We start from the raw sequence: 13,428 nt of genomic DNA, 5'->3' as shown, positions 1-13,428 counted from the left end.
GCTGCTCCTTACATCGATAAATCCTGCTCCACCGTAGCAACGTGCTTCACTTTAACCTTTTATTTCAGTCCACTCAGCCCCACTGTGCCAAGAGCAGTACCACACTTAGGCAGAGCCACAGCACCAGAAAGCTTACATCAAAGGGACAAAAATCAAATAGTGCATGGAGAGAAACAGGGAAGGCAGAATAGGCATGTAACAGATGACTTGCGGGTGCAGGCCTCTTATTTACTGTTTCCACATTTCACACCCTCAGGTTTCTCTGCCAAAAGCTGCACTTATGACAGCACTGCATCCTGATCCCCCTGCTGCAGGGGGACGTGCACAGGGATAGAGCAGGGCTCTAAGCCACGTGTTGGAGCAACACCAACATCTGCTGCGTAGTGGTGGGTCCGAGCCCCAGTAAATAACAGAAACTCTCCCCCAAGAAGTCCAGGAAAACAGAAGTCACCCTCACTTTGCAGACACTTGGGGAGCAACTGATTTTGATCAGAGCACAAAAAGGGTTCGGAAAGCAGCAAACACACCTCATGCTACCACATCTCGAAGCCCCTTTCTGGAGGTATTTGCACACCAGACTAGCAGGGAACTCGCGGGGATGCAGCAGAGAAGAGCCCTCTGCATCAGTGCTGGAGTAAAAGCACCACCTGCCGGCTGCAGCAGCTGCAGGCAGCACCCTCTTAGCTTGTCCTTTGGAGCCCTCCAGTGGCTGAACAGCCGCAGCTGTCTGTCCCAAATCCTGCAGCTGATGCTGTCCCCTTCCCCAAGCAGGACAGAGGCAAAAGGGCCCCCTCAGAGGCACAGCTGCTGGGATGAGAAGGGGCACCAAGGCATCTTCCCTTCCCCTGGTCGGAAAAGGGGCAGCAAACCTCAAGCTAAGCCCGGACAGGGAACAAACACTTCAAGATTCAACTTAAAATCACGGCGTCACTACCTGAAGCTGGGGCTTCACGAGACCCAAGCTCACGTATTAGCAAACCACACAGAAAGTTCCCTTCTGGGTTTAGCTTTTAACAAAGAGCATTTTCACAAGGGTTCTGGGCAAGAGATGGAGCTCAGCTTATTGCAAACACAGGATGACAAGAAGGAAGGTAACAACTCGTGGCTCAGAGCAGGGTACCTGGTGGCACTGCCAGACAGGTCATAACCAAGGCCCTGTGCCTGCTCAGGGTGTTTTACACTCAGGGATGACCACAGCCAGCAAGCACAAGAGGTAAAGCACAGTTGGCCTGCAGCTTCCCTGTTGAACTGCCTCAAGTGAGGAGAACAAAGGTCTTGCTACTACTCATTGCAGATTGCAAAGGCTTCCTGAAAGCCAGTCCCTTCTGTCCCATCACACACAGAGGGTGTCTGCAGCCCCAGCCTGCAGTCCCCATCCCTTAGCTGGAAGATAACATCCTGATTCCCTCCGCAATCTTTTTCACATGACTGACCACAGAACTATTAATATCTGAACCCAGAGCTGGTGCAGCCGGACCACTCATTCCCTCCAAGGAGGGGAAAACCACAGCTTCTCCCATCCCTGGAAAAACCTTTTGGGACAGCGAGAGCAGCAGCTCAGAGGTAGCAGAGACAGTTCTGGTTTGCTGATACACCCCCGTGGAGAACACCAACCAGCATGAGAGAGTTCAGCTTATCTCTTCTGTGCCTCCTTTCCATCTTCAGGAAGGGTGAGTTCTGAGCTTGCTACAGTTCCCTGTCCGCTCAGGGCTTTTCTTCCCGTTCTAGTCAGCACGGCAGGGGAACAGCTTGTAATGAACTCTAAGAACAGTACGTCCATCACATTGCTTAAAAGGATCTTGAAACACCAGGTGCCTGGGTGAACACTGGAAAAACTCAAAAGCTTGACTCAGCAATTCTCAGAGAGGCTTCTGGTCTGTATTGCCTTTTTTTTTTTTCCTTCCATAACTTGTGCAGGGACTTTATCTTCAACTAACTTTCCCCTGCATTGCCTGTTGGATGCAGCATTTTCACCATCATGCAGAAGCAGTTTCATGTTCCTCAGAGTTATTATGCAACATGCAATTTGCTCCAGCTCCACTGAGCACTTAAGCTCATGGTTAACTTCAAGTATATACTTAGTTCTATTAAAGTCAATGGAATTTGGTTAAACATGTCAATTTGTTTGCTAGAGCAGGTGATCATCTGTGATGCTCATTTTGGGAGTTCCTCTTGCAACTCGTGTAGGCTTTTTGGTTGTGACCTTGCCTGTTTCTCAGGAGAGGAAATCCCAGGAACAAATCAAGGCTGGATAAGTAGCAAGAGGAAGCTATGGAAGACCTGTCATATTGATGCTTTAATGTTAAATTACACTCCAGAAGTTGACTAATCCCTCCATGCATAACATAGGGTCTTCTGGCAGGTTGTTTTAACAGGCATAAATGGATCCGGCGACACAAGAAGCACTTGTTGTTAACATTATTTCTAATGTGGAAGGTGAGGGGATGTTTATGTGCCAAAAGAGTGGTGTTCTTTGGTTAAGGTACTTTGGTTATGGTAAAAAATGCAAACCAAAAAAATCAGAAAAGCCAGAATCTGCAGTTCTCCAAAGCTAAGGGATTACATTAACACACTCAGGAACTACCCAAGCCATGGCCAAGCAGCCAGTGTTGGCCACATCTCTCTCCCAGGAGGCCAGGAACACCAACAGCAGTAGCAGCCCTGGATTTGCTGTGCTCAGAAGCCTGCCCCTGATCAGAGAGATGGGCAGAGAACCGTGAGGGCTGACACCACCCAAAACACAACTGATCAGTGGGGAAAAGAGATGAGTTTGTAGTGTCCAGATAAGCAACGGGAAACAAGTTAGAAGGCAGCAGAGTTCTTTTTTTTTTTACCAGTAGGAGTCAGGTGATTAACCTGGCAGCTGAATGCCCACAGACCACAGGGAGGGCAGCAATGTATTTATAGAAGGTCTTCACATTTTTCCCCAGTTATTCTCAGGTATGGAGGGGCACCTCCTGATCAAGTAAGCCATGAAGTTTTATAGGACAGGAAGGCAGCCACACACACTCCTGAAGCCACAATCTGGTGCTATGGCTGTTGTGACAGCAATACAGTTGATAGATGCATGTATCCATGCAGCAGGAGCTGCCTGTAAGTGCTGTTTGTTGATGCTATTGGTTTTGGGGGAAGGGAAATGGACAAGATTGAGTTCTCCCTATATACTTTAAGGATGAGGAGCATTCATTCAGGTAAAAGACACTCATCACCAGACAAAATTGACCAGACTAGGTCTCAGCAACCACCTGCAAGACCTCTGCATGGGGAAAAATCCTTGGTGGATCAAAGAGCATCCATTTTCTGACCAACAACAGAGCAGATGCAGAAAGGATGACCAATTCCCCTCTTAAATACTGCAGATAAGTCAGCCCTCATATCTTTTTGCTTGCAGGTGTGCAGTCCAATGGATGGTCCATCCACGTCCCATCTGATGTTACCGGGGAGCTCGGGAAGATGGTCATTCTGCCCTGTACCTTCACACACCCCTACAAAACCTTTGACCGGACCCTCACTGCCATTTGGAGGATCAAGGAACCTTACAACGGCACCGTAGTGTTCAAGTGCACCAGCCAGAGTGCCAGTGAGCTCTGTAAGACTGCTGTCAGCTACAAAAACAAGTACAAACTGTTTGGCAACCCCCGGCACAAGGACCTCTCCATCAGGATTGACAATCTGACCTGGAGTGACAGCGAGAGGTATTTCTGCCGAGTGGAGCTCTCCGGAGACGTCCACGACAAGTATGAAAGCAGGAATGGGATAAAGCTGCACTTGATTGGTAAGAAAATCAGATTGGTATAAGAAAAAAAAAAAAAAAAGGAAAGAAAAAAAAAGAAAAAAAAGAAAAAAAAAAAAAAAAGGAGGAGAAGCCAACCGCCAACCCAGAGGGAAGTCGGAAAGCCCCAGGATGTGGAAACTGATGAGATGGTAACAGGAGGTGACCTGAGATGTTCTTCCAAAGCATTGGCTTTTCTAGCTCCACTCAGCCCAGAGAAAAATTATAACATTTTGGCAGGGAACACTCATTGTAGTCTTCCAGTCTGAGATGATGCACGCAATGCAAGGAAGGGAATAGGAATAAAACAGCATAGGAAATAAGGAAATGCAAGCATAAGCAGGCCTGGATGGCAGCAGGGGCTTGGGACGACAAGGTACCTGGCACCCATGTGCCATAGGTCTAAAATGATCTGGAGCAGGATATGTTAAGTATAAACTGCCTGGCAACCAGCTCTGGTCAACAAAGGTCAGACCTGGGAACCGGCAGTCCCCACCACCCCCTGCAAGCTCCTTGGGCTCACCAGATCAGAGGGCATGAGGAGGAGCTTCACCTCCTCACAGTGCAGAAAGCCAACATGGCAGCAGGACATTTTGCATTCTCCGCTGAGGAAAAAAAAAAAAATAATAATCAAAAGCCTGCCTTATTTCAGAGCAGCTCAGCATGGCACAGAGAGCAGAGCAAGCAGGGGTGGATTTCCTGCAGGGATCAGAGCTCTCTGCCTGCGCCCTCCATCCCCAGGGATCCCACAGCACCGTGCCAACCCCCTGGGTTGCGATGTACCTTGCTTACAGCAAGCTCTCGGCCCCTCTCCAGGTGTGCTCACTGATCTAGTGAGTGCTGGTAGATGTACATGGCCTCAGGAACAGGCTCAAACCTCAGCCAAGAGCACGGAGACAGTGTGAGTTGGGGGATTCTGCTTGTGAAGTGAAACTGCCTCGCAGCCGCCATGCACTGCAGGCATCCAGACGAGGCGCAAAGATGAGCTTGGTTACTCCTGGGCTGTGCTGCACGACCAGGGCTCTCCTGCATGTGGGGCAGCTCCAAAATATCCCTCCACAGAGCGGCAGCAAGCTCTGACCCCCAGAGCCTGCCAGAATATGATCTTCAGCAGAATGATAACCGGGTGCCATGCAGGTGTGGTGCCCAGGCTGCAGCCTGCTTTGGGAACAGGCCCCTAAAGTTTAAGGGGCAGGGATTAAGTAATACTTTAGAGGTCATTTTAAACACCAAAACACAGGTCCATGGCACACACAACTAACGCAGCTCTCCCATGGTTCACAGTCCTCCAGCCTCACCCCCTCCTGCATTACAACCCTCAATAGGTCAGAGGGAGACGTGCTGCAGGTGGGTGCAAGCTATGCCTTTGCTGTCTCATCTGGCAAGTGGAAAAAAGCAATATTGAACACCTGCTTTTCCTCCACAAGGACATTCATACAGCTCCCCTCAGTTTCCACGATGCCTTTGTGAAGTGCATGAAGTAGGTCAGCAAGTCCAGCAGGAGAGGACTGATGGGTGAGACAAGCTTGTTGTGTTAGCCCCACTTCCCCAGCAGGCAAATACAGAGATCATGAGTCTGGCAGTAATTCTTAACTTTCTGCATTCCCTAAAAATGTTCTTTACTACTACTCAGTCACACAATCCCATACACTACAAATAGAGGATACAAAATCAGGGACCCTGCCTTAGTATCAGTGTGCTACCCCAAAGCGACCAGGGAGCTACACCAGCTGTTGGGTGGTCACTACAGGGCTGGAGAACATCAGAAACAGGTTGTAGCAGAGAGCAGAAGTGGTCTTTGACATCAATTTGCCAAATCTGGCAAGTCTCAGGCACCAAGAAAAGGGTTTGCACCAACTGTTCCCTCCTTGTGTGGTCTGGAGGCCAGAGACCAAGGCAACTGCCAGGAGACACCAGCAGGAGAGCACCATGGTTCCCTTCTCCAGACCTGGCTTTGAAACCTGACTTATTTTCCCTCTTCCACCGTGATTTTCGCAGCTGCCCCCAGGATCATTAACATCACCGTCAGCTCCAACGGGGACCACACCTTCCAAGCCCGCTGCACGGCTGAGGGGGAGCCAGCGCCCACCCTGACGTGGAGCAGCCCCCACCACAGCAACCTCACCTCGGTCACCAGCACGAGCCACCGCGTCACCAAGGAGCTCCAGTACCTGACGCACGACGGCAAGTACACGTGCACGGCAGTCAACAGCCACGGGAGAGCGGAGGGGGCAGTCTACTTCTATAAGTTCAGAGCGTCCAACAGCTCCTTCTTCATGATCCTCATTTTCGTGCCGTTGGGAATTAAGGTGCTCGTTTTGCTGGTGATACTGAGCCTCACCGTGTTCTCCAAAGGTACACCGTCACTACTTCCCTCGGTAGTCTTTCTCCACCAGATTGGTAACCACAGTGTGATGCAGCAGATAAAGTCAGACATTAGGGTGCACGTGCTGGGGGAGGAGGGTGTCTGTTCTGTGATTATACATTAATTTCCATTCCAGAAAAATTGGATTCATAACAGGAAATCTAAGACCAAGTAGGAGGGATCTCCTAGCTGACCAGTCATGGCATGCAGACATGAGGTCTCACTCACAATGGTATCTTAAATAGGCTGTGAAAGGTTAACAAACCAACAGGTTTGTGATTAGCAGAGAACCTGCTGCCTAAAAAAAAAACAGATTATTGTTAAGCAAACTGTTTACTAACCTCTTCCACAGCCCATGGGCAGGATTTACCTCTGCTGTACCCCACACAGTGGTTTGATCTCCTCGTGTCGGCAGCCTTCTTAATCCCCAGGGCATCTCCATCTGCACACTTCCCAGCCATCAGTGAAATCCCATCTCCCCACTGTGCTGGGGCCATGAGAGCAGGGAAACCCTGGGCTGATGGAGATGAGAGTGGGAAGAGACCTCCAGAGGAGCCCCAGGGTCACCAGCTGCCTGCCCAGCATCCCTGCTGAGCTCTGGTACAGGGAGGAGCTGGCTAGGGGGTATCTCTGCCTCCACCTCCTAGGTTACAGAGACATCACATTGCCATGACCTGTTGACATTAGCCTGTCTCTGTGACATCACCTGGTGCACGCCACCACTTACCTCCAAATACTGAAGCTGTAGGATCAACCAGAAATACTTTGCTGCTTTTTTCTAGCACCTAATTCCTACCCTGGTGGAGGTGCACCACAAAAGACCTTCTCCTGATCACCAGAGTTATCACAATTATCTTCTAGAGCATGTTCCCTACAGCTGCAGGGCAGTCCTGGCTCCCCAGCTCATTCCCGCTGTATTGCTAACTCACATCTCTCCTCTCATTTAACAGGTCCTTCCTCCACCCCAACCAGCCTGGCCCGGTAAGTGCATCCTGCCTTCTACTCATCTCACCCAGCAGGAAGGTGGAGATGGCCAAGGAGAGAAATGCAGAAAAATGCAGCTTATTCTTGGTCTTGGCTACTAGCTGGGGCCTGACTGCAGGCTCCCGGGACAAGGACAGGGTTGGGCTGATGGTGAAGCAAACTGGTGTGACGGACCAAAGCTTGGGGACAACTGAGAACAGACACGATTGATTTGGGGACAAGGAACTTGGAGAGACAGCGGTACATGGGTGCAGCAGCAGCAGATGAGCAGAAATTTAGGTGGCCCACAGGCCCAGGGAGTGATAGGAAGCCACATTAAACTAGCAAAAGAACCCCAGTCTGATGGGGCAGAAGGAGAACCTGTCAGAGCTAGTGAGTTCTGTTAAGCATGGAAAAAGATAAGGGAGGTACCAGACAGCCCATATCAGAGGCAGCCCAGGTGTAGCAGGGCCCACTTCTAGCACCCATCACACACTGCCACAGTACCACGGGCATTTCCCATCACCCAGCACAACGCTGCTCCTGGGGATTCCTGACAGCTGTAGTGACCAAGCTAGGGAGAAAGAAAAAAAAAAAAAAAACTCTAAGGTAAATATACAGAAACAGTACCTAAGGCCAGTACAATTATGTGTGTTTCGGGCTGCTCCCTTCCAGCCTCTGTGATGTCGCCGCCTTCCACCTCACCCAAGAAACGTGGCCATCAGCAGGACACTTGGGTGTGCAGCATCAGGCTACAGCCAAAGAGGCAACAAGGAATTCAATCCTACAGCTGCTTTTGAAATAATTATTTGCAAAAGTATGGTTTTGCTGATTTAGGTGCCTAAATAATACTGCGCCTTTGGCTGTGCCTGTACAGATACATAGATGAAAGCTGAAAAACCAAGATCCTCCGTGATCTGCAGGGACCCCTGTCAGGAGAGGTTTGTCCCAGAGCCTCCTGAGGCTCTGAAGCAGCAGGAGATAGTGCTGAGGGTGCAGGGTTCATTCCAGATGCTTAAGGATGTAAAACACTGGTTGTATATCAGACACTAAAAACCACCAGCTGCAGGAGGCAGGACCTGTACCAGACAGTATTGCAGGGATACTTGGAGCTAGCTGAAGTCTGGAACTGCCAGAAACGTGTCCTCACCTTTCTCACTTCTTCCACCACCAGGCCACAGCAGCAGGATTCCACCTACGAAAACTTTGACCGCAGACACAGCAGCAGCCAGAGCTTGCCAACAGAAATACCCGTGGCAAGATGCAGCTGAGTACCTGGGCTGTCCCACATGCACCTGCTCACACGGAGAGCTCCTCTCCCCTCTGTACAAAGCTGGATCACCTCTCAGTGCTTTTTCCTGCTGCATATAAGACTGCTGTGGACTGATGCAGGTGGTCATACAGGCCCTGCAGGTGTGTGTTTTCCATCTCTGCTGCAACTTACGAATAACAGAAGCCTTCAAAGGGAATAAAAGAGGAGTGGAGCTGAAAGAACAGAAAGATTTCCATGAGATGACAGTTCTAACCAACCTGCATGTTTCTAGCCTGCATCAGAGTGTTTAACAAAGAGCTAAGTCTACCATTTTCTCACATCTTTTTGCTTTAGCATATATCAAATGTTACTTCAAAAAGTTTTCACCACTCCACTTGTCAAAACAAGTGCAGACTCCTAGAGCCAGCAAGTGAATTATTTTATGTTTTAAATATCAGCAGTAAAGAAAAATGCTACTGGAATTTGTAGATTTTAATTATTGTTATCAACCCTTAACTTCCAGAAGAGTTTGTCTAAAACTTACCTTTCAAGAGAAGTCCAAGCAAAAAAGAAAATAGGTTTTCAGTTGGCTGACAGAGCTGAAAGCGAGACATTCAAAGGGAGGTCTGTATTGCAACTCTGCTGTGGCTCCTGATAGGGGTACCTGGTACACAAGCCCATGTGCACACTAACAAAGCTCTGATACTCCGCAATAAACATGGTATGAAAACATTCCAATAAAGCAAACTACACCAGCTCTGTTTGTGTTTGTACATAAGTGCACAAATAGACACGATTCTGTAATATGTGCATGCACAGTTGATCCATCTTATGGTATTTGTTTGTTTTTTCCTGGTGAAAACAGCTTCTTAATATAGATTTTTTTTGGAAATCTATATTGCAATATTATCTCTTTCTACTGCAACCTACAACACGAAAAGCCGCAACAAAAAAAAAAAAAAAAAAAAAAAAAAGTTTTTCTTCTACTGTCACCTGGATCTATTTAAGGCAGAAACAAGCAACTGCACGATGTGGGGTAGGGGGAAGGATGGAAGATGCTGAGAATGCAGAATTGTTTCCAGTAATAAAAGAAGAAACAAGAAGTCAAATCTGTTGAGCACTATTCAGAGAATGAAGTCCAAGCCCTGAAGTGCACATTTGTGACAGTGGGATCTGATAGCTGATAAAATTGCAGCCCTGTTTTTGAGGAAAGCAAGCTTTTAAAGACTTATCGCTATAATGTCCACTGGGAAGCCAGCACATTGGTTTGTCACTGACACACATAGAAGTATCAGCTCACTGAGTTTTCTATGCCTCTAAAAACCTGCTGCAGAATTATTTAATGTCTTAACCATGGTGTGCACTGAAGTAAATCATTTCCACCAGGATTACTGGACCAAGATATGGAAAAAAAAATAAAAATACCTCCACCTCTAATATATTTAAACAGTAATTTCTTAAGGAAGCTGTTTCTATGGTCAGGACAAAAGCTGATGTGACGTTTGTGTCAGTGGCATTTGCTGACAGCAAAGCCCTCAGTAATGATGCTGCACCACCAGCCCTGAAGGCAGGGTTTTCCTCTACTTCCTTCCACACTGTCCACACTATCAGCTTCCTCCTCATTTAGGATAAAAAACAAATCCTATTGTCTATTCTGGATCAGTTGTAAGTGTTGAAGGAACAGATCCATGATCTTACCACAACACTGCCACAGAGGGCTGTGAAATGTTGAGATGGAATCATCATTTCTGCCATTACATAGATGAGCTTTCCCATGGGCTCTGGCCACAAAAACAGAGTGTTGTATCACGCACTTGTTAAATCCAGGACTCCCCAAACCTCCACCAACTGAGCAAAACTGCATGGCATTCCTCCATCATACTTTCTTCTCCAAGAACAGGCATGTTTTATCAGATACGGTCTCTTCCAGCAAGTTGAAAATATCATGGCATTTGTCACAAGGTTTTCATTTTTCATTTTTATTTTGCATGGTCTTTGCAGACATAGCATGTTATAAACACATTTGTAAAAACTCAACAGCTGAAACATCATCATCTTTTAAAAGTGCATGTCAAATACATGTATCCCCAACTCCTTCACATTTTTATACAACTGATCAATAACATATCTAATAAAACCAGTGCTTTTAAGTCTTTGGGCAGGCAGGAAAAGCAGCAGAACGTATTCTTCCAGGAGTTAATTTTCCAAGAGTCTGTTAAAATCCATGCTGCGTCATGATCTGGTTAATATACAGAGAGATGTACATATATATATATATATATATATAAATACATATAGGCTCGCAGATAGAGCAAAGAACTAAGACCACAAGAAGATGATGGTGATCTAATGACCCAACTGGCATAGTTAGCAGGATTTGTCAAGAAGAGAAAGGTGGTTTGTTTTCCAGCACCAAAAATCACAGTTAAGAGCAACACTGCAAAGCAATCCATTATTGAACAGACAGTAGGTAGTACACTTCCTTCCCCTGGGGACCCAAATAAATGTTTTAACATGCAACCATGTTCTAAACAGAAAGGCACAATTAATACAGGAAGAGAAGAAGCTACCATTGATCCTTCATACAGGCGTACAGATTGGGAATGCAGGACCTTGGGCACCTCAAAGAATCAATGATGAAACATGATGAAATGGCCAACATTAGGCAAGCAACCAGGGAAATTCACTTTCTGCTGTCATCGAGCAAAGGTGCAACAGACAGTCCAACAAAACCAGTGATCATTCAGCTGAAACAACAGATTTACAGGACCATGGTTTGTGCTTTGGTAATGGAATTTTAACAAGCATCCACCTAATTAAATACAAGCTAAATAGCTTTTCACAGTGTCATCTAAAATCCTGCTATGGCTTGCCAAGCTAGGAAGAAATGAATAAACTTAAGTGGTGCCCACTTAGAAAGCCATTATTACCTAAACAACCAGATTTTCAGAGTTACAGGTTATTATCTGACAAGAACATAACTGTTTCCCACACAGACTCTGGGGATCCAGAAAGAAAATCAGTCTTTAGGCATTGCCTGATTTAAAACATGGCCAGAAATTACTTGTGTTTAATCAAGCAGTATGGAGGCAGACTCACTAATACCTAGAAAATCAGAAAAAGCTAAAGTCCTTTAGTTCAAATTTTAGTTTGTATTTACAGGTGTGGGAGAAGATTGTAGGCATGCCTTTTAACTAGAGTTCTGTGGAATATCAAAAAGTCAAAATTTAAAATATTATCTTTTCAAACACAAGGACTTAACAAGTCTCCCAACACACACTCACACACGATTTAGAGGTATCCTGGCTAAGAGAAAGGAAACCTCTTTTATACACAACCCTCCATTCCCTTTGCACTGGCTTAAGTGTTGACACTGAAAATGAAAAAGGCACAAAGCAAAAATGTAAGATGCTACAAGAAACAATGATGAGCTTTGCTGTCTAATGACTTGAATGTCTGTTCTCAGGTAACCTCCTCTCAGAGGCACACCATACACAGGAAGGTATTCCACTGCTTTCAGTCAACAAAAACTGAGCAATTCCACAGGCCTAAATATCATAAGAGCTTTAAAGGAAGGAGAAAACCTCAAAGAGGATAAAACTTCCAAGCGTGCAGTTCCTATCCACACTTCTGACTTGGTTAAGTGGGACTCTGAAGGTAAAAATTACTTGTGCAATAACAACTACATGTAAACCAGAGGAATCGGAATCGCACTATGGTTTTGTGAGCTCAGTGCTGCTACCGTATGCAGTCCAAATAATGCACTTCTGGGTACAGAGTGTTAACAAGGAGAGCCAGGAGATTATTGCCATCTTGAAGACAATGTTCTGGATGCTTGATGAACACAGAAGCCTGGGAGAGCTGCTCCTGGTAATCCATGTACTGTTTGTTTGATGCCATAGATTCAAGAGCAGTCAGTGCCTAGAGACACAAGGGAAAACGATGTTAGCTGTTTGTGTTTTGGTCCATAACAAATCAGTTCATGAGCCACCAGAAGAACAACTCCACTGGAAGATCTTTACCTACTAGACATCCTGGTGTATTTTGAACAAACATTTGTAAAAATACAGTCACATAATGTTGCTTCAGACCACCTCATTTTTCAAGCTGACTCCACCCCGAGATAAACAACAAGTGTTCTTTCTATTCCAGGCTTGCTCTGATCGTTATAAATATTGTCCTATATGTACTTCATGAACTGAAGACATGTTTTTAGGGAAACCACACCAAAATACAAATTGCAGCTCACAACTATTCCATTCAAGTTATTCTTGTTAAGAATCTTTGACTTATGAAACTATTATTTTGCTCCCATTATTAGTATTACAGAAAACATGAATTTGAAATTTTATATACAAAAACCTATGCTGGAAGAGGAGCAATGAACCATTTCTGAAATTCAGAATTCCAAATGTAAAGCAGCAACAAGAAGAGGGTGGGGCCATTTAGCACTGAATAAAATCAACAAGTTGAGAGCAGGACTTAGTGGAAGCTGTGCCTGAAGTGGCTCAAAAGCCTCACCCCAAAAGGTGAGCTAACACAGAAAAAGGGCATTTCTAGATGCCACTGATGGGCTCACCCCACCTGCTGGGCCTTCTGCGACAGCTTTGGTTCTGACCCTGCTTTCAGGCGGACTTGACTCTCTGCAGGAATCTGCACCAGGAGGAAGGCAGACAAACTGCGGGCAACCACCCGAAACCTTGAGCAGGAAAAAAGGACAGAGAAAAGGTGACATCAGATTTGCAAGTCCTCAGCAGCACATAAACTGGAAGTTCTGTCCCATGACAGACCTCTTACATGACAAATACTGTAAAGCCTTTAGAAGATCATTTTTCAATGCGTTAATAAAGCAGTATCACTGTAATATACACTTCATAGTATATCATCATATATGCTCGCAGATAACATGCTACCATAGATATGAAATGTTACATGTGACCTAAGCTTAGCTGCAGCCTTGAGGTCACATCCAAAATGCTCTTTCTTTCATTTTACAGCATTGAAATATCCACATCATCCAAACCAAAAACTGACTTGAACATGATTAAGATTCCAGAGCAACTTCAAAAGGATGGC

The 13,428-nt window shown here is 46.1% G+C and overlaps 2 protein-coding genes across 4 annotated transcripts in view; one reads left to right on the top strand and one right to left on the bottom strand.

Moving 5' to 3' along the window:
- Positions 1 to 1,507: 1,507 nt before the first annotated feature.
- On the top strand, positions 1,508 to 8,371 carry SIGLEC15 (sialic acid binding Ig like lectin 15; the record flags this gene model as incomplete). Its single annotated transcript, XM_084505222.1, has 5 exons — positions 1,508 to 1,670; positions 3,392 to 3,775; positions 5,771 to 6,127; positions 7,088 to 7,118; positions 8,275 to 8,371. The coding sequence occupies exons 1-5, from the start codon at positions 1,619 to 1,621 to the stop codon at positions 8,369 to 8,371; spliced, it is 921 nt and encodes a 306-aa protein (XP_084361348.1). The 5' UTR covers positions 1,508 to 1,618.
- Positions 8,372 to 10,311: 1,940 nt separating this feature from the next.
- Positions 10,312 to 13,428, bottom strand: part of EPG5 (ectopic P-granules 5 autophagy tethering factor) — a 49,596-nt gene continuing 46,479 nt past the window's right edge. For all 3 annotated transcript variants that reach the window (XM_084503651.1, XM_084503652.1, XM_084503653.1), the window contains 2 exons: positions 12,937 to 13,051; positions 10,312 to 12,273 (listed from right to left, as the gene is read on the bottom strand). In XM_084503651.1, coding sequence (XP_084359777.1) covers positions 12,091 to 12,273; positions 12,937 to 13,051 — 298 coding nt within the window. In that variant the 3' untranslated portion in view covers positions 10,312 to 12,090. The remainder of the gene's footprint in view (positions 12,274 to 12,936; positions 13,052 to 13,428) is intronic.

This window comes from Aythya ferina (assembly GCF_964211825.1).
Source record: "Aythya ferina genome assembly, chromosome: Z".
NCBI lineage: Eukaryota > Metazoa > Chordata > Aves > Anseriformes > Anatidae > Aythya > Aythya ferina.
The sequence above is the reverse complement of the archived record's forward strand: the minus strand, read 5'-3'. Positions and strand labels throughout refer to the sequence as shown.